This window comes from Tachysurus fulvidraco, chromosome 13 (genome assembly GCF_022655615.1).
Source record: "Tachysurus fulvidraco isolate hzauxx_2018 chromosome 13, HZAU_PFXX_2.0, whole genome shotgun sequence".
Classification (NCBI taxonomy): Eukaryota; Metazoa; Chordata; class Actinopteri; order Siluriformes; family Bagridae; genus Tachysurus; species Tachysurus fulvidraco.
This window is the reverse complement of record NC_062530.1, coordinates 5,121,078-5,143,051: the sequence shown is the minus strand read 5'-3', so window position 1 is coordinate 5,143,051 and position 21,974 is coordinate 5,121,078. Positions and strand designations below refer to the sequence as shown.

Sequence of the window (21,974 nt, the reverse complement as noted above, 5' to 3'; positions counted from 1 at the left end):
TGTTTGGGGTCATTGTCCTGTTGAAAAGGTGGTGTGTCCAAACTTTTGGTCTGTACATGTGTATATATATATAAATCAGACTTGCAGCCACAAAATAACGAATTTGTTTATACCGATTATGTCGCTGGAACGGAGAGCCAGTTTACTTGTAAAAAGGTTTCCAGGTAATATATGTGAGTGTATAGGAACATCTGTGTATCTGCTATTTCATGCACAGATGCAGTGTATTGTGTAAAATCTTGCACATAGAGGTCAGATATTGTGCACGTCAAAACATTAAAATAAGAGGAAGAGGTGATCCAATGCTTGTTGGTTCCAGACCAGCTGTTTGACTATTTTATCTCTCGGGATTTTCATACACAACTGTCTTACAGAGAACGGTGGAAAAACAGAAACATATACAGTGTGTAGCAATTCAGTGAGAGGAAACACATTGCTGATGAGATTGTAGACTGGTGTGAGTTGACAAGAAGGCTAAGGTCATTTAAATAAGCACTCTTTACAACTGTGATCAACAGAAAAGCATCTCAAAACACTCCAAGCTAGAGAGGGCTATGTCATTTTGCTCATTTTTTTTCTCTCTTGTTTTTCATAAAGTTGTGTTGTCAGAGATGCATATTTATAATAGATCAAAAACCACACTGACCACAAAACAAGATTTAAAGAACAAGCTGCGGCAACATCCGACGGCTTTCCGCACATCCGACAAGATACGCTTTAAATAAATTTATATTACACATAAACTAATTAACATTAATGTTCCAAGAAACCGTATTAAATTGGAAAACTGTGAATATTAGACTTAATTCCAAAACTTCAAATCACTGCTAGCAGTTTGTAATTAATGTTCCGTAGAAGTTATTTTGTTCAAATTTGTTTATCTGGCTTATTTTCTCTCAACCTGGGAATAAAATTTGCTTTTTTTTAATGTGAGTTTCCTAGCTCCAAGGTAATGACTTGTATAGCTTTGTAGCATTTTTCTTTAATCAGAAACCATGCATATGAATTTCAAAAAAAGGGATTTAAGGCAAAAAAAAAGAAGAAGAAGAAGAGGAAGCAAGAAAAAACTTAAAAAAAAAAAAAAAAAGCAATTGCAGGATCCAGCTCTCAATCCCTTAATATATAATACATACAAGTGAAAAATACACCATGAATGAAGGATGATTTACCTGTAAAGAGGAAAAGGAATAACGCGCATGGCATTTGTGATGCTAAAATGTTTAATATTTCAAACCATTCTGCCTTTTTCATGTATATTTTTTTTGTATAAATTTCGGCTAAAAGCAGGGTTGGTGTAACAATAAAATGTTAATAAAGTTCTGAAAGTTGCAGTATGACCTGTGGCATGGACTAGTGAAATACTTTTATATGCTTATATCCAGATCCCTCCATGGTACAGAAATAAGATTAAATCTGCGAGCCCTGTAGGGTTGAATATCCTTGCCCTTGTACTGAATACTGAATAAAGCAGAATCAAAAATGACAGATTGATGACAGATAGATCATATAAAAAAAAAGATGATATGACATCTCCGACCCATCTCAGAGTTGGGCTTGTAGTTTACTTCAGTACTAAAATCTGGGAACTCAACTCTTTACAGAATATATCGTAAATATTGTACACGGCATCAGCTTCCATGTAATGAAGTAGTTCTTTTTTTGGAGTGGTAGGTTACAAGAGCTTATATAAGTGTTTATAGAGGTATTGAAAGACTAGCACTTGTTTCGGGTTATATGATGGCTCACCATTACTTCTCAAAATGTTGTTTTCACGGCTTCTTTAAAGGGAAATAGTCATGCTGGGATATTTTTGTAAGTAGTGGAACAAAAAAAAACAACAACAAAAAAACATTGTAACCAATGAGCTCACAGTATAATGAGGGTTTACATTTAGCTAGGTGTTTACTAGCCCTAGTCATCACCTAGTTTTATATAGTATTATTGAAATGTATGTGAAATCATGACCGTGGAGTACCTGTGTATCAGAGCAGGAGGAGAGAGTGGCACGTGCCTCGGGTAAGACCTGATCTTAATGGTTTTACTTCAAACACAGTTAGTTAGAAGTAATTAAAAAAATAGTGTAAAAAAAATAGAAGTTTTGTGTGTGTGTGTGTGTGTGTGTGTGTGTGCAAGCAAAACAGTCTGTATTATGCAACAGATAATGAGTAATATGCAAAATAAACAATGCTCTGGCATCCAATTTAAAACAATAATGTCTATCTATCTATCTATCTATCTATCTATCTATCTATCTATCTATCTATCTATCTATCTATCTATCTATCTATCTATCTATCTATCTATCTATCTATCTACTGTATCTACTGTATCTATAGTATCTATCCAAATTTTGAAGCTGAATCAGATGATACTGTATGTTAGAAATAAAGGCCAATGGCATTGGGGTTTCCCTGAGATGGAGGCTCCAGGCTCTCCTTGTTGCTGATAAGTAGTAGAGAAGATGGATGGATGGATGGATGTTTCCCCATAGACTTTACATCCACAGATATCAGCATTTTGTCAAGCCAACACTTCAGTCTCTGTCTCTCTCTAACATGGCTGTGGACTCCCGTTGATCTCTTGGGATTTTCACACACCATAAAGAAGTCAGAAGAGAAATGCAAGACTGATCCTAGCTAGCGGAAATCTACAGTTAATACCAATCACCACTTTTTACAGCAGCGGTGAGCAGAAAAGCATCTCAGAATGTAACACTACAGTGGCACAGAATCTGGACAGTTGTAATATTGCCTGGTCTTTGTCCAATTTTAATAGTCATCGTCAAATGAAATGATCGAAAGTAACATTGCTACCACTATACAGATATATTTACATGCAAAACGCCATAGATTTAATCTAATATAAATATTTGTTTAGTATACTGTAAGTTGTCTATTCCCATTCCTACAGTAGCTAATATTGGCTAACTAACAAGGATAGGTTGATATTAAAATAAATGTATACAAATAATGCAATAAAGATTAAATAAAGATTGGTTTAACTTTTCGGTGAGAAATCTGTTTGGCTTTGCTGAAGTATCCAAGGCAGAACATGATGCTGATTTGAGCAGCTTGTGTGACTCGACTATATGCCTCTACACTTAAAGTGGGACGTCACACCATGTACCAGAGAATGTCTCAAAAATAGACTATTTCAAGGTTGGAAAATTGACAATAAAGTATTTAACAATCTGTATATCTCTGGATATTCACACAATAACAAAGCAAATTGTTTACCAGCACTATAGTCTGGATATTTGTTTTTCTTACTAGCTACCCCAACGTACGACCCGATTGGTAAGGAGGTTAAAAAGTTTTCGACGTCATTCTGCCGTGACGAAACAAGCCCAAAGGCAGTGGGTTTAAAAGTGACTGCATACTGTCGGTCTGTAAAATAAATATATGTAAATAAAGTATGAATGTAGTTCTTTTTAAACAGCTGGAGATCTGCAGACCTTTAACTTGCCATTTGAGACTAATTCCGTATAATGGAATGTTTGTAACAGGGTTTTTAGACACAGCTTAAGAAATGGCAGAAGGATTTCAGATATTTGGTGTTCTCTTTTCTTTAATCTCTCCTACACGCACAGCCTACGTAGCAACAGTTATTAGTCATTCCAGGTGGTTTATCCATTGATCTGTTTTTCCTCTCTGCAGTATCTTGTGAGCATGTTCTGTATTTCTCTCCACACATACATCAGCGTGTACTCCATGTGCCGAGTGGAGGAAAGCAGTGACTAATGGGGGGATTGTATCAGTTTTCCCCTTGTGCTGAGCCTGAATCTATTCTCTGCCTTTTTTTTTTTTCTTCCAGCCCTGCTAAACTCTACTCACCCAAAATGGAGTTCTCATTCTCCAGGGGAGCTGCTGCTTGGCATAATGTTTTTGTCTTGAGAATAAGACCTCTTCCACTGTGCGATGGCTCGTGATTGTATGTGTGTGTGTGTGTGTGTGTGTGTGTGTGTGAGCCTATGCTTGAGGCGTCGGACATGGCTGAGTGGCTTTAGGCTAACAGATATGAACTTGCAGCAGGGATGACAGGCACTGAGAAGGCCTTGATGAGCCTATGACTATGACTTCCTGCTGTCTGGGTGATGGGTGATGTGGCCCAATCCTACACCACACACAGACATAGAGCTCACTTCCAGCTCATACAGAACATGTTTTGATGACCCAACACAGTCCAGTGATTGCAAATGTGTCCAACAAACCAAGCTGACAGAAAGTTATGATTGCTTAAATATAGAAAATGTGATTAAGACGGAGCTATTCTAGTCTCCTAAAAGTAAATCTTGTTTTTTCAAATTAATCCAATTTTATTTATACAGTAATGCACTTTTTTCAATGGACATTGTCTCAAAGCAGCTTTACAGAACATAAGAAATATGGTACGAAAAAGGTTAGCCTATAAAGATTAATCTTAGAGAAAAGTTCAATATGAGTATTAGACTTATATTCACGTGTTTGTATTTATCTCTAATGAACAAGCCTGAGGCGACTGTGGAAGGGAAAAACTCCCTTAGATGGAAGAGGAAGAAACCTTGAGAGGAACCAGACTTAAAAGAGAACATCATCCTCATTTGGATGACACTGGAGGGTGTGATTATAAACTGTTCTAAACACTGTAGAGTATTATTATGAATAATTTCCTTTCTACAGTCATAAAAAGTCTGACTCCACATGTAATGGAATCCAACTGGAACTCGTACATCTCTACAGTACATCCTGAATAGGTCGGCCTCTTCTGACTGAAGGTCTGATTTTGATCATGACTTTCCAGATGTTTGGATGAAATGTATATTTCATTCTGTATAATGCATTATAATAGTAATAACTATCAAACCTATTTAAAAACACAGAAGGCATTCAGTGTTTTTGTCTGCTCATGACCAGTACATTATCTGAAACCTTTATGGATTAAAGCTCTACCTGCCAGTCCTGGAAAACAAAAAAAAAAAACAAAAAAAAAAAAAGTCAATTTCCTTTAGAAACCTTACCAAGCCTGCGTACTAGAGCAGAAAGCTGTTAAATCAAAATAGTGTATTTTAAGAATGTTTTTGACATTTATTAAGTATGCAAATGAATGCATGTTTAATAAACCTCATTAATAACTATCAGTTTAAAAAGAACAGTTCAAATGCACAAAAAGTATGTATTTCATCGAAGTCAGTATTTCATCAATCATCTGGTAATAATTTATTGTAATCAAGCTGAGCTTTTTTTCTTTAAGCAACGATGGCATGGACAACCTCCCTGAGGCCAGAGGTGACAACAGAAGGAGTTTATTAACTGACATTTTATTATCTGATTTTTAGGTTTTCTCAGCCACATTAACATACAGGCAGATGCTTAAATAGAAATTTCAGGTTTCCATAGCTACAGATCATTGGAGGCAAACCATATTGGCACAAGACGATTGAAATCTAATGAAGTGAAGTGACGTGACATACGGCTAAGTATGGTGACCCATACTCAGAATTTGTTCTCTGCATTTAACCCATCCAAAGTGCACACACACACCGTGAACACACACCCGGAGCAGTGGGCAGCCATTTATGCTGCGGCGCCCGGGAAGCAGATGGGGAATTCGGTGCTTTGCTCAAGGGCACCTCAGTCATGGCCAGCCCGAGACTCGAACCCACAACCTTCGGGTTACGAGTCAGACTCTCTAACCATTAGGCGACGACTGCCCCATCTAGCTATAGGTGCAGGGCATTTCTTGTTTTCTTTATTCTGTTATGTGTTTTCCTGCTGTATTTAAGGAAGTACTAACATAATCTAATGTACATGTACCAATGTGGGACTTGAGAGAGCTCATTTAATGACGGCACTGGTAATCGGTCATTGGTAATTTCCCTGTAGTTCATATAAAAGTAAGGCTTTAAGGGTGAAAATTCCTTTAATAACTTGATTGTGTTAGTAAATCAGGTTTTAATTCTATTTTGGAAATAACTGAGGAGTTTAAGTACATTGGAATCTTATTCATGAGATGCAACAACAACAGCAGGGTTACAGTTGCTTTTCCAGTCTGTAAAGGTGAAGCAGGAGGTTATTTTGAACACAAAACTGTCTGTTTACTAGTCAGACTATTCAGACCATGAATATGTTAATTAATACAATTGTTAGAAATAAGGTTGGACTTATTCTTCCTGACAGAGCAATGGTCTTGACAATCCAGAGTTCCTTGGAGTCGAGACAGCGCTCCTTTCTATTAATGGTTTGGAAACCTTGGCATAATGTACTCTGGTTCACTCCAGGTAGAATTGTGTCCGACATGTGCTTCTGTCCGAAGACTCTGGAGCAAACCCACGACTTGCATGAGAGATTCTCTCACAGTTTGCTAAGGAACATCTGTGAAATCTGTTGCTGGTGATAAAGACATCTGAACTGACCTTCTCCGCCTGTTAGTCTGATGGACATCATCAAAAAAAGCATGAGATAAATTCTGTAATCCACAACACACACTATTGTACTGGGTAGTTTTGCTGCCTCACAGCTCAAGAGTCACTGGGTCGATCATGATCTTGGGTTAGTGTCTGTTCTATGTTTAGCAGGATCTCCCGGTGCCTGTGGGAGTTTCCTTCAATTGGCTATTCTAAGTTGCCCCTCAGTGTGAATGAGTATACAAATGAGTGTGTATAGTGCCCTGCGATTGACTGCGATAGGCACCAAATCTGAGACCCTGATCAGGATAAAACAGTTAGTGAAGATAAATGAATAATACGACATATAAGCAAATATGCCATAATCCTCTTGAATAAAAGCCACATCCCATTACTGTAACCTGACATTTAATTGGACTGACATTTAAAACTTACATTTAACAGCCCATTGCTCTGTAATTATACATAACAACTGCTGATCTACTGTAGATTATAGTATGTTGTGTAAATCAGTGTATCACTGTGGTATACGGTCGATGACTACAGCACCAAGACCAATTCCGTTAACCGACCGATGTTAATGTTGAAGTCTTTATCATTTTTAAGCACATAGTCTCCCAATTTGCCAATTTCTATGCACCATCTAGCTCAATTACTAGCAAGTGTAGTGTGTTAAGGCTCACCCATGCTTCCTATGAGACACATGAAGCCATCCACCCATGATTAGCTAGTGTCACACTGATTGACAGGCCAGATTGTATGCCATCCTTCCCACCCAGAGAGAATAGTCAGTTTTGCTCTTGTGGACTCCAGCCAATGGATACCATTATCTGGTTTGTAACCTGAATTTTTCTGACAATTTAGCAAACACTTTTCTGTTACGATCCTCTGTCTTCCTATCATGCTTTTTCCTTGAAATGAATCGAAGGGTGGCAGGGAGTAAAAACACAGCCAGGTCTCTTCAATATAAATCAAAGCACCATACAAGGTCCAAATTATACAAAGTGAAGGTCAAAACCAAAAGCACAAACAAGTAAGCGCTGAATCTAGACATGTGAAAATACAGTGTTGAGTATCGGTTTTTCAATGTAACCAACAAATAGAAAGCATTCACCATACCATTCTTGGTAGCATGCCAATAAATAGATTATCTTAGGGGGTTTTTTACACCTGGTCACTTCATGCGTTTTCTGTGATCCGATAGCTATCCGATGGTAAAAAGACCAGGTGTACAGTAAACGCCTTCCGAAATGGTTTCGAGACTGATATAAATCCGATGGTTCAAACCACTTCAGGAGGAGGTCTGGGACGCATTTCAGATGAAACTGGACAGGTGTAAATGCATGTGGTTGTTCAAGCCACATACGTCAGTGCTATACTCCTCCAAAATGGAAGTCGCTCGCAGGTGACCAGCGAGTCGTGCATCGCGCCAGAAACAAATATGTTTTCCCACCAGCGCTGGCTCCGATCTTTCACCCAGGTGTCTCGTTGGGTCTTAAAATGCACTGCTGCCGCCAGCGAAAATGCAGCAAACAGTAAATGCTCTTTTTTGTAGCAACCGCATACACCAGAGCGTGTTCCATTTCAATTAGCCCGGAAATGAGCTAAAATATATTTGCATTTTGGGCGGGAGTAGAAAGATCGGATCGATATCCGATTCGCCGAGACGCATTTATTTGGCCTAATGTAAATGGAACAGTTTTAACAAATCAGATAGCTATCGGATCAGAGACAACACATGAAGTGACCAGGTGTAAAAAGGCCCTTACAGTAGATGAGATTGAAGCCAATGTACTCAACTATGTCCTCCTGTTGTTGAGTGACTATTCAAACCCCTGGCTCTTTTTGGCACTGCACCTTAATTAGGGATGTAAACAGTATAAATGCATTATTCGATCTGATCAGATAGAACAGACAATGTTATGGTAACAGTGAACGTTGTGGGACAGAATTGTCCATTTTTCATTATTCATAATGGATGACCAAGTTGCGTAAAATTGATTTGCACATTAATAAAAAGATTTAAAAAAAAAAAAAAGATGATTATATTTCAAAGCAAATGGCTGCCGTAGATGGTTTTGTTATCTTGTTTTAAAGGACACGTTACCTCTTGCTATATGTGTTTTCGCTAATGTTTTTTTTTTTTCTTTTCTCCTTTAATGCATTTACGTATTCATACGTTTATAAATAACGGGCCACTCCAGTCATAGAATCAAACAGAACGCTACAGTTCCTATTTTATTGGCACCCATGAAAAAAGAAGGGCTTACGTACCTCATAAATCTCAATTTAAACCTCGCTCTGTATTGAAGGCTAGCCTACTTTTCCACACCACATAGATTTGGCTTAAAATGATTCCCTGCCCTATATAATTCAGCTACTAATGAGCAGGTTGCAAAATATTGCTAGCAAATGCTATTGTTATAAATTAGAATTTTTAAAATTTTACAAAGATAACATGTACTGTAAGCAATGTAAACTCATGAGCTTTAAACCTAGTAAAACTGAATTGTCGTACAAGTTGTGACCAGCTGTGGTTAAAAGACAGGGGAGGAGGGAGGGAGGGAGGGAGGGAGGGAGAGAGAGAGAGAGAGAGAGAGAGAGAGAGAGGGAGAGGGAGAGGGTTGTGAAGGATGAGAACAGTGTCGTGATGACCCACATTGGAGCAACTGCTACTGAATACACAATGAAGCATTTTGCCCTGTTAGCACCCCACTGGTAATGCGAAGGGGACTCAGGATGTGCAGTTAGTCAGCTAGCGTGGCTGCTAATTCCACTGCAATTCTATTACACTTGTTTATGGCTGCTGGCAAACGATACCCCAACAACACTTTAGCTCAGGAGTAAAGAGTGTCTATGTTAGTACTTTAGTGCTGGGATAAAGTAGGTGTGTGATAGGGGATAGCTGCTGCTTAGCATAGTACAATGAGCCTGATAGGGAGAGCAAAGGAGAGTGGATGGTGATTACAAAGAACTGAAGGAAAATGAAAAGAAAGAGTGAAAGAGAGGTAGCAAGGGAGTTCAAAGAGCAGAAAAGAGAAAGGAGAGAAGAGGATACACAAGTACATGTTCTCCCATTTGATTTGATTTTGACCTCTTTTTCAAATCTCTCTCTCTCTCTCACACACACACACACACACACACACACACACACACACACACACACACACACACACACACACACACACACACACACACACACACACACATAAAGACACATAAAGACACATGCCTGAGGCACACAGTCAAGTGTCATAAGTGAGAATGAGAAAAGCAAGTGCACTACTTAAGCTGGGGTTATGTGTATGATCAGGATCTCTAAGCCCCCTGTCTTTCACTGACAAAAAGACATTAACATGAGGCTCGATTTTTCATCATGTGGATTATTTCAGACTATGGTGCATCTAACCCAACGGTGCCACAAATGATTATAAGAAAGATCAGCAGAATGGTATGAAGAAGCGAGGCTAGGGCTGATTTCGTTCTAGCCCAGACTGTAGACAATCATTTCAGGTGATTACAGAGAATGACACGTCACCCCAGAGATTTGTACTTCATTTGGGTTAAGCATGCTTCGCTGGCACGTCATCCTGAAACATGTCATCGGCAGACATTTAGAAGGACCACGAGAAATACAGACATGGATACGATGAATGTGAAAAAGGTGGATTGTTTATTTTTATCAGACTTTTCTCACCAAAATCCATTGTAAGAAAAGAGTACACATTCTCTCATTAAAGGCTTGGAATCAGGCTGGATTCCATTTTAGTCTGAAACAAAGCACGGTTTGGTTTGCACAAATAAATCAGTAATGTGAAAGGAGTCATGCAGACCACGAAGCGCACCATGGTGCCAAACCAGAGATTACTTGGTTTAGTAGGAATCCTGGTACTTCCCGGTAGGAAGTGGTGTGAGTTCGGTTGCATTGGAACTGTACCGTTATCCCCATGAATGTAAACTCATACTCATCTCTGCACTTATTCAGGAAGTAAAGTAACCTGTGTGTGTATTTTAGCCAAAGATGTCAACAGTTTCTACAACACACCATGAGTACCACGAATGGCAGAGGAACATCGTGTGACACAAAAAGGTGATATACTGTAGCATACTGTACATAACAGAACCCAAATAATAAATAACACAAACATATGGTAAAAAAAAAAAAGGGGGGTCGTGTTCTCAATTTGTGATGATATAAGGTGAGCACAAATGCACATGCGTTTGATAGAATGAAGTGAGTCTGAAACCAGATCGATGTTACAGTGAAACCAAGTTAAAGTACGAATTACACAAAAGGACAGAATTTATGTTTTGTGTGATATTTAATGTGATATTTGAAGAAAATCTGATTAAAAAAATGACTAATACAGCTCTTTGTTGTTGATTTTGTATATATGTGTGTGTGTGTGTGTGTGTGTGTGTGTGTGTGTGTTTGTGTATTTGTTCACCCTGCAACATTCTTACTATGTTATCAATGTGATTTTATAATAAAATACAATACATTGCTTAAGACTAATAGTTTTCACTGACAGAGTACTAATAGATATTTGATTACTTTTAAATCCTCTGAACTAATATCACTAGCGGTCATTGCTGTGTGAAATAAATATCATTAGAGAGAGAGAGAGAGAGAGAGAGAGAGAGAGAGAGAGAGAGAGAGAGTATTTACAGCTAAGTCGCACAGAATATGCAACATGTACAGCTACAGTTCCTTAATCTTTCTGAATTTTACAGCATGATTATACAGGCTGATGTATAATCCATAAGCCACTCCAAACACACCATCAAATATATGCGGTTTATTATATGGCACTTTTATTCCCATTATCAGTTGCCTCAGATCATTTTCTCCCTTCACATTTAACACCTTAACAGTCATAGCAGTCAACATCAGACCTTAGATCTAATACCTACCCTGATAATATTCTCGATAGCTCCTGTGTCAGATTCGACCATAGACGTTCAGAACACACTCTGCTCCGACACCGTTCTAACACACTACATCAGTGTGGTGAAGCGTTTTGTACCAGAGGCGATTTTACACCACAGTGCCACATGGTGTTGTGCAGCAGAACAGCAGTCTTTGGAAACCTACCTGTAATTCATTCAAAGCAGATTGTTCATTCGTATTCACACAGGGAACTTGACGGTTTGTTTTAATCGTAGGAATGCAGCAATTTTCACGAATAAAACCGTAAATCTGTGTCAGTCAGGAAGCTAATTTGCACTAATGATGTATTTTTGCTGGATTTCTTTCGCGATCGTTTCGCCTGATTTTTGTCGCAATACAACTTGACAGTTTTGTATTTTTTTTTTGTGGAAAACTATTAAAATTGCGATCACAGGACTCTTCTTTTAAACTCTACCAGTGAAAACACATATGCATAAACTTCCTATGCTAGCTGTTAGATAGAAATGACACGCTTTAATGGTGTCACACGAGGTGTTTTAGCTTTGCACCACTTTGTGGTGCAGTTTGCTTGATTTTCCCTGCTTGATGTCTCAGAGGGACTTAATTCTGAAAACTGTATTTCTTTAAAAAACTTAAACTCATATGGTGTTGACTATTTTATCATTTAGATCTCATTATTAACAAACTTGGGTTATCGATTTAAATGTGAGTCGATAATTTGGGCTGAAGTCAGCTGAAGTCTAAATCTGTAGACAACATGATTGACAGCCAAACAGAGCTTCCTCCTGGTTCAGATTTAAGCTAAAACATACAAAGATCGTCTCAATTATTGGAGTGTTCTGATTTAAAAATAGCAGATTTCACCTTTAAAGGTGAAAGTGCAGTACATCCCTCCTCTTCTCTGTTTTCAGTGGTGGTCACGCTTAACCAAGCATGATTGTTTGTGCCCCAAGGCGTAATTTAATTGGCCGCTGGCAAAAAGAGAGGAAGGAGAAAAAAAAAAGAGAAACTCAAAGCGAGCTGAAGATTAGCCATGCAGTTGCAATGAAACCATCAGCAATATTGATTTTTTTTAAAAAAATTAACATTGATGAAATCGATTTCTGGGGTTGCTTTGAGTGGGACGAGCACGTTACAGGGGTTAGCGTCCTTTTAAAGTCTCCCTGACACTGCGAATGACGTGATATAGTACAAATCTTCATGAACCACACCGTATTTAACTAAATTTGTATCTGTTTACTGGTCCATGCTGAAGCTGATGCAGCATTTCACTTGCAAAGTCAGATTAATGAAGGATCTTTCATTTCTGCAACGTGCATTCAATCTACAAATTGGAAGCAGGAAGCATCTATGTGCGTCTTTTTTCATTTTTTATTTCGCGACAAGAATCCAATTCAGTATTCAGTATCCAAGCAACATACTGAACAATCAGTGTTATAGATTTAACAATCAAATATGTTTATTGATCCAAAGCAAATACATGTAATGGGGGGCACAGTGGCTTAGCGGTTAGCACGTTCGCCTCACACCTCCAGGGTTGGGGGTTCGATTCCCACCTCCGTCTTGTGTGTGTGGAGTTTACATGTTCTCCCCGTGCCTCAGGGGTTTCCTCCGGGTACTCCGGTTTCCTCCCCCGGTCCAAAGACATGCATGGTAGGTTGATTGGCATCTCTGGAAAATTGTCCATAGTGTGTGAGTGTGTGAGTGAATGAGTGTGTGTGTGTGTGTGTGTGTGTGTGTGTGTGTGTGTGCCCTGCGATGGGTTGGTACTCCGTCAAGGGTGTATCCTGTCTTGATGCCCGATGACGCAGGCTCCCCGTGACCCGAGGTAGTTCGGTAAAGCGATAGAAAATAAATGAATGAATAAATATAAGAATTTCAACTCATTTAAACTCATATAGATTAAACCTCAAGTGGGTGTGACCAAAACCAGACAAACTTTTTGTGTGGTTTTGGTTCATTCCGATTAATGTATTTGTATAGGGTTATATCCTTAACACACACACACACACACACACACACACACACAAACACATAAAGCAGCAATGTTGGCTTATGCAACCATCTCTCTCTCTCTCTCTCTCTCTCTCTCTCTCTCTCTCTCTCTCTCTCTCTCTCTCTCTCACTCTCTCTCTCTCTCTCTCTCTCCGTGCTGTAGTACTACATTACCTGGTTGATTTCCTCTATAGGCACACATGTGAAGGCATGAGCAGGAGACCTGCAAGAAAAATATTTTGTTCTATAAACCTCTGCCATAAGCAGCCAGGTCCAATAAATCAGTGGCAAAAATATGTCCTGGCACCTCTCCTATTGAAAAGCCCCAGTCATATAACCTTATATACACCTTACGTTATGTATATTACTGTATATATACACAAATAGGGGTATTGCATAAGGGGTATTGCAATGCACTACAATCCTTATTCACGTTCGGGTTCTTTGCTGTGGACATTTCTGATGCATATTAGCTGGGTATTACATATAAACTATTCCAATCAGACTTGCAGAACACAGTAAATGAATATGAGAGACTGTCTGTAGAAAAAAAAAAAAAAAACAGGATGTACACAGGCAGTAAGTCAGAGACTCTCCCAAGGACATCAGAACTCGGTTTCTGTGTTTTGTTTAATAACGTCGCCTGAAAGAACCGCATCTGTTCAATGCAGCTTAGCACTAAGATCGAATAGAACTGATTTTGTGTCTTCCTACACATGTGAGAGTAAGAGAGTGTGTAGAGATCTGTTTTGCAAATGCACACACAAACACACACACACACACACACACACACACACACACACACACACACACGGTCACGCACACTTGCACTGACTTGGAAAAGCTGATTTCACAGAGCACCAGAACACAGCCAGTGGGAAACATTTCCCTTTGGTAATGCAGAATAAACCCAAGAGATGCTTCTTAGCTGCAGATCAATAAAGCTTTAATTAAGAAACATAAAAAATAACAACACTGATACACTATGTGTAGCTTACATATCTTTAAAAGAACCCAATTTTAAAAACAAAATAATAAACGGTAATAAATGTATGAATAATACGAATACACAATGCACGCTGTATAAAATGGTGTGCTGTTATACTGTAGAAAAGTGATGCGAATGATCTGCTCACACAATTTGTCATTTTTTAACTAATTAAAAACATTATGGTACATTTTTTAATCTTATGTAACGTTGTGGAACGTCCTTGAAAGTAAGGAGTTCCTCTTATCGCTCACAGCAGATACACACAGCTATAGATTGTAACAGGATTTTTCACATCGAAACTGGAGACTCCTTCCATAAATGTTACTGTAAATAAACGTCTTCCCACAGCAGACATCACCGTACGAGGTCTTTTATTTAAACTACAGCACGACATCACCGTACGAGGTCTTTTATTTAAACTACAGCACGACATCACCGTACGAGGTCCTTTATTTAAACTACAACACGACATCACCGTACGAGGTCTTTTATTTAAACTACAGCACGACATCACCGTACGAGGTCCTTTATTTAAACTACAGCACGACATCACCGTACGAGGTCCTTTATTTAAACTACAGCACGACATCACCGTACGAGGTCTTTTATTTAAACTACAGCACGACATCACCGTACGAGGTCTTTTATTTAAACTACAGCACGACATCACCGTACGAGGTCTTTTATTTAAACTACAGCACGACATCACCGTACGAGGTCTTTTATTTAAACTACAGCACGACATCACCGTACGAGGTCTTTTATTTAAACTACAGCAGACATCACCGTACGAGGTCTTTTATTTAAACTACAACACGACATCACCGTACGAGGTCTTTTATTTAAACTACAGCACGACATCATCGTACGAGGTCTTTTATTTAAACTACAGCACGACATCACCGTACGAGGTCTTTTATTTAAACTACAGCACGACATCACCGTACGAGGTCTTTTATTTAAACTACAGCACGACATCACCGTACGAGGTCCTTTATTTAAACTACAGCACGACATCACCGTACGAGGCCTTTTATTTAAACTACAACACGACATCACCGTACGAGGTCTTTTATTTAAACTACAGCACGACATCACCGTACGAGGTCTTTTATTTAAACTACAGCATACATCACCGTACGAGGTCTTTTATTTAAACTACAGCATGACATCACCGTACGAGGTCCTTTATTTAAACTACAGCACGACATCACCGTACGAGGTCCTTTATTTAAACTACAGCACGACATCACCGTACGAGGTCTTTTATTTAAACTACAGCACGACATCACCGTACGAGGTCTTTTATTTAAACTACAGCACGACATCACCGTACGAGGTCTTTTATTTAAACTACAGCACGACATCACCGTACGAGGTCTTTTATTTAAACTACAGCACGACATCACCGTACGAGGTCTTTTATTTAAACTACAGCAGACATCACCGTACGAGGTCTTTTATTTAAACTACAGCAGACATCACCGTACGAGGTCTTTTATTTAAACTACAGCACGACATCACCGTACGAGGTCCTTTATTTAAACTACAGCACGACATCACCGTACGAGGTCCTTTATTTAAACTACAGCACGACATCACCGTACGAGGTCTTTTATTTAAACTACAGCACGACATCACCGTACGAGGTCTTTTATTTAAACTACAGCACGACATCACCGTACGAGGTCTTTTATTTAAACTACAGCACGACATCACCGTACGAGGTCTTTTATTTAAACTACAGCACGACATCACCGTACGAGGTCTTTTATTTAAACTACAGCACGACATCACCGTACGAGGTCTTTTATTTAAACTACAGCATACATCACCGTACGAGGTCTTTTATTTAAACTACAGCACGACATCACCGTACGAGGTCTTTTATTTAAACTACAGCACGACATCACCGTACGAGGTCCTTTATTTAAACTACAGCACGACATCACCGTACGAGGTCTTTTATTTAAACTACAGCACGACATCACCGTACGAGGTCCTTTATTTAAACTACAGCACGACATCACCGTACGAGGTCTTTTATTTAAACTACAACACGACATCACCGTACGAGGTCTTTTATTTAAACTACAACACGACATCACCGTACGAGGTCCTTTATTTAAACTACAGCACGACATCACCGTACGAGGTCCTTTATTTAAACTACAGCACGACATCATCGTACGAGGTCTTTTATTTAAACAACAGCACGACATCACCGTACGAGGTCCTTTATTTAAACTACAGCACGACATCACCGTACGAGGTCTTTTATTTAAACTACAGCACGACATCACCGTACGAGGTCCTTTATTTAAACTACAGCACGACATCACCGTACGAGGTCTTTTATTTAAACTACAGCACGACATCATCGTACGAGGTCCTTTATTTAAACTACAGCACGACATCACCGTACGAGGTCCTTTATTTAAACTACAGCACGACATCACCGTACGAGGTCTTTTATTTAAACTACAGCAGACATCACCGTACGAGGTCTTTTATTTAAACTACAGCACGACATCACCGTACGAGGTCCTTTATTTAAACTACAGCACTTTTTAATCTGTTTATTGTTAGTCTTAGATTTTACAAAATGTCCAAGTATTAAATTGGATGTGGAATTTACAGTATGCCATATAATTAGCTGTTACTATGGAAACAATAGCACGTTGGAGCGACCTATGTTCATGCGGTCAGAAGGAGATTCAAAGTTGCAGAAAATGAATCATCTCCATCAGATGATTATTAATATGCGGCTCATCCAAGGCCTACTTTCTCTCTCTCTCTCTCTCTCTCTCTCTCTCTCTCTCTCTCTCTCTCTATAAATATATATATATATATATATATATATATATATATATATATATATATATATATATATATATATATATATATCGGACACTCTGTCAATCCGTTCGCTGTAACTTTAAACTATGTCAATTTAAAGATGGCAGTCAGATTACAATTCATGTCTCTGTGGGTGGGAACTGGAGTACCCGGAAGAAACCCCCAAAGCATGGTAGCTAACTTTCTACACACTGGGCAGAAGGAGGAATCAAACATGCATATAACCTCTACCCAAACCTAACCTACTGTATGTCATGGATGTTTTGAGGTCAGAGATATTTAAAGTATAAAGTATCACACTGGTAGGCACAGGCAAGAGTAAATAAGGTTTCACAATTTATTGTGCTCAGCTGCGCAGCAGGACCCAACACTCCACATATAGCATGAGAGATGAAGGACCCCGATCATTGATTACATCAAGATTTTATAGACAGAACTCAAGTAAACAATATATGTAAAAGCAAAACGTCATCAATCATTGGCTCAAAATCACTGCATGCTCATCTCCTGATCAAGCTACTGTAATCTGGACCAGGCCAAGGTCTAGTAGGTCTGCCATAAGGCCTACTAGAAGATTCACTGGACGTTGTTTATGCCTAATTCCCGACATCGTGTTTCCAGTCCCTCTGCCCTAACAACCGATGACAATGTCAGTCTCTACAAATCACTACAGATTTCACTTTAGATTAGAAATTTCCACCACACCTACCCAAACCTAACCTAACCTTTATGACACTAGGGGAAGTCGTGGCTTTGGTTAGAGAGTTTGACTCCTAGCCCTAAGGTTGTGGGTTCGAGTCCTGGGCTGCCCACGACTGAGGTGCCCTTTAGTAAGGCACTGACCCCCATAACTGCTCTCCGGGCGCCGCAGCATAAATGGCTGCCCACTGCTCTGGGTGTGTGTTCATGGTGTGTGTGTGTTCATGGTGTGTGTGTGTGTGTGTTCACTGCTGTGTGTGTGTGCACTTTGGATGGGTTAAGCACAGAGAACAAATTCTGAGTACGGCTCACCGTACTTAGCCCTATGTCACGTCACGTCACTTTCACTGTACCCCTTTTATCAAGCCGATGCTAATCTTTATAGCTATCCTAATCCTAATCTTAACTAACCTAATCTCTTTTGAGTAATCGGAGGTTTGAACAGATAAAAGATGATGTCTAACTCATTTGTTTTCCATCCAAAATAGGAACGTGTGTATAAGAGTCCCACTGGGGAGGGAATCGTGCTGCCCCGTGCTCGTGTTACGAATGTTTGCAGTATTAAAGAGCAGTGGACAGGACAATTAATCACAGGCTGCTCTCAACTTTATTTTGTTTCTAGCTATATCATTAGTAACGTTGCACAATATGTGCGCATGGTCATTCGATTCTACTGATTTTTTTTAATAGATGGTCAATAAGAGGATTGTTAAAATGACAAATTGTCAAAAAGTCAGGCATACCTGATATGTTAGTCAATGCAAGTTGAATGTAAAAAAGTGTGAATCTAAAAAAAAGTGGCATGCGGGCAATATATACGGTACTATGAGATGGTTCGGGAATAGTTTTGCCATTGGGGGAAGTTACTGAATAGAATATTTTACTCTAATATGGATGATCTGATGTGAGGCATGAAGGAGAAACACATCATTTGGGATATATAGAGTGAACAGCGAATTCAGGATAACGGGAGGCAGAAAGGGAGGCAGGATGAGAGAGAGAGAGAGAGAGAGAGAGAGGCTGTGCTCTCAGCAGATACTGTTAGCTGTTGCTGTCTGTTTAAACTCTCTGGCTCCTCCCATCACGACTGGTGAGGGAGAGAGAGAGACAGAGAGAGAGAGAAAGAGAGCGAGAGTCATTCTAGCAGCCACCTGAGCCACTCGATAAACTCCTGCTCCTAGCAACCCACATCCGCCAGTGAGTGAGGGGGCGAGAGGAAGGGACGGAGAGAGTGTCGCGTGAGCGAGTGAGAGGCAGACAGAGAGAGAGAGAGAGAGAGAGAGAGAGAGAGAGAGAGAGAGAGAGAGAGAGAGAGAGAGAATGATTGTGTGTGCATGTATGTGTGTCTGAGCTACAGGGATCAAACATAAAGGCAGAAGGTACAGTACGTCTCTTCTTCAGACCCAGGCTGTTGTCACGGACAAGGGGAGGCGTCGCCGTAGAGACAGAGGCAGCGTCGGCAGCCCCAACATCGTGGATCAGCCGTCACCGCAGCAACACAAGCTTCCTCGAGGACGGGAGTCCCGTGCTGCTGCTCTTGATCTTCTTCTTGTCCTCCTTCCTGTGCCTTGTCTCTTTCTTCTACTTGCTGATAGATGGAATTCTCCTGCTGGCTGGAAAGACAGAGAGGTATGGGAGGGTGTAGAAAAGATACAGTAACAGAGCATGAGAGGAGAAAAGAGCATGAGTGTATGTGTGTGCATGTGTTTGAGTGTCAGACAGAACGAGGTATTCTGCAAAAGTGCTGGCAGGAAGAGGGAGTGGGGTATGGAGCTCATTTGGAGGAAGAGACAGAATTAGGCTTCGCTCTGGTTCCCTGTCTCCACCTGATCTCGCTGTGATAGGACCCATTCTTCCTGTCTGAGGCCGGAGCAATGAAACCTTCTTCTTTTTCTTGTCTTTTTTTGCCTGCACTGCCTTTCATCCCGGTGCTAAAAAAAAGTTGGGTAGTTGCTTTTGAAAAAAAGATAAAGCAAGCTAGCAAAAGAAGTGAGATAGTGTAGGTGAATCTATGTCGATGATTGATAGATAGGTATATAGACGGAAAGAGGATGAACTGTTTTCCTTCGTGTCTCCTTAGGTGCCATGTGACGAGTGAACAGTCCTCTCCTCTCGATCACCCTCGGGGAACAGATATGGGATTTACCTTCTCTGGCCACTTCTGAAAAAAAAAAAGAAAAGAAAGAAAGAAAGAAATAAAAAAAAGAAAACAGCATTTCTCTCTAGGGAAACGATTTCCATGTCGACCGGATGGCGTTCACTTTTAGATGGAATCGAAATGAAAGCAAAAAATTTGAAATGTTTTGTCAAGAATTTGGAAATCCACAGTTCCATCACCATGAGGAGAGGCATTAGAAGAGATTTTGGATAAAGGACGTGCTAATGGTGCTCACGGCCGGAGTGGGATACACACATCATTGTCCAAGAATTCTTCATCATTCTTGTCCTCAGAGGGATCCTAATGTAAGTATCATTTTTCTTGCTGTTGATATGTAGATGCAGTAGGTTTCGCAGGTCACACCTACACAGAGCCAAGCATGCAATCCTTTCTTTAAAGGAAGAATGGACACATCTGAACAGTCCGTGTGAATACAGTATGTTGCATTCTGCAAACACCTGACATGCTGATGTTTAGAAAGGTACAGTTTAAGATAACCTTGAATCTGAGCGCGAGTTTTCTCTGTTTGCTTTTAAACGTCTTAAACCCATACTTTGTTTAAAGGAGGCGGGTGCTGGACGTCTTGGGAAATCTCCTCTGTTCAAATCTGTTGCCTTTCCTCAAATTATACGAAAAGACATTAGAAAAAAAAAACAAGCAGGAATTTGCAAGAAAATATTAGCATTGGCAGCCCCTTAAAAGCAAAAATAATTTCCAACGCAGAGCTTTGTTCCAAAATAGGGTCTTTCCTTCTGGTTCGGGATTTTGTGTGGGTGCTCAAAGTGGACCATTGACAAACATCGTGCTTCTTTTTAGATTCACATATTCAGTTGAATAGGATCTTTTGGGGAACCTAGACATAGGGTAACTTTATTATATAGACAGAGGGAAGAGAATTAGGCCTATAAAGGCATACTTTTTATTTATTTATTTATTTATTTATTTATTTATTTATTTATTATACCTTTATTTAACCAGGGATAAAACCACATTGAGATAGATCACTCATTTACATACATTGTCATAAATACAGGATGTAATAAAATTTTCCACTTTTTTTTTTTTTTTTGTCTTAGATTCTATGTACCTGGTCAAACCTTTCAACCCTTTCTCGGATTTAAGACATTTTAAATGACTCCTACATTCTCCTCTCTGACGTCCTCTTCCTGCGGAGCTCTTGGACATCCCACAGTGCTGTGCAGGAGGAGGCTTGTGCCCAGGCCCCACCAACTTTTCTGGCTCTGCGGGTGTTTTTAAGATGTTGGAGCCTGCCTGCGTGGCCCGAGCCCGAGATCGGATCAGTGATCGGATCAGTAGCACTGCGGCTCCTGGTGGCCCCAGACATGGGCCGCGGCTCGGCCTGCCCCCGTGCTCAGCCCTCCGCCCACCCACCCCTGCTCCGCCTGTGAAGGATGTCCAAGAGTCGAGCTCCTGCCCAGGAACCCTCTGAGATCCCCAGCCAGAGAGAGCGCATCCGCAGCCACATGAAGATGGTGATCGAGCAGCTGGAAGGCATTCTCATAGAGCTCAAAGATGTTGCCAAAGAGCTGCGGGAGGTAAGACTGCTTTGGAATTGTAGGGGGATTTTGGAGGGTTTCTGATTCATCTTATATACAAGCTGCAAAATTGCACAAATATTTATAAAGCCATGTTCTGTATGTATGAGTTAACTGAAACATTTTTAAGCACACTGGTCTAGTTGGCAAGTTGATAAGCATCTAAAAGTGTCTCTAGGTAAACCAGAAAGCCGACATTAATCTATTCTCCCTTTAGAATACAGACGACCGTACATTTTGCAGAATGGGTACAGAAAAGCGTGGATACTTCTGTGATTCGGTTTAGATATTCTGTAAGCTAGGTTGAGGTTCAGCTGTTGAAGGGTTTCTAGATTAACAGTTCCCAGGCCTGATTCAGGAGTACCTCGGTCTGTCTGGTCCGTCCTTTCAAACACAAAGACTCCTGATCTAATTGTTGACTA

The 21,974-nt window shown here is 39.9% G+C and overlaps 1 protein-coding gene across 1 annotated transcript in view; it reads left to right on the top strand.

Annotated features, from left to right (window-relative positions):
• Positions 1-18,943: 18,943 nt before the first annotated feature.
• The window catches only part of insyn1 (inhibitory synaptic factor 1), a 91,946-nt gene continuing 88,915 nt past the window's right edge, over positions 18,944-21,974 (top strand). The window contains exons 1-3 of the mRNA XM_027147707.2: positions 18,944-19,467; positions 19,919-20,301; positions 21,073-21,552. Of these exons, the coding sequence (XP_027003508.1) occupies positions 21,409-21,552 (144 nt within the window). The 5' untranslated portion in view covers positions 18,944-19,467; positions 19,919-20,301; positions 21,073-21,408. The remainder of the gene's footprint in view (positions 19,468-19,918; positions 20,302-21,072; positions 21,553-21,974) is intronic.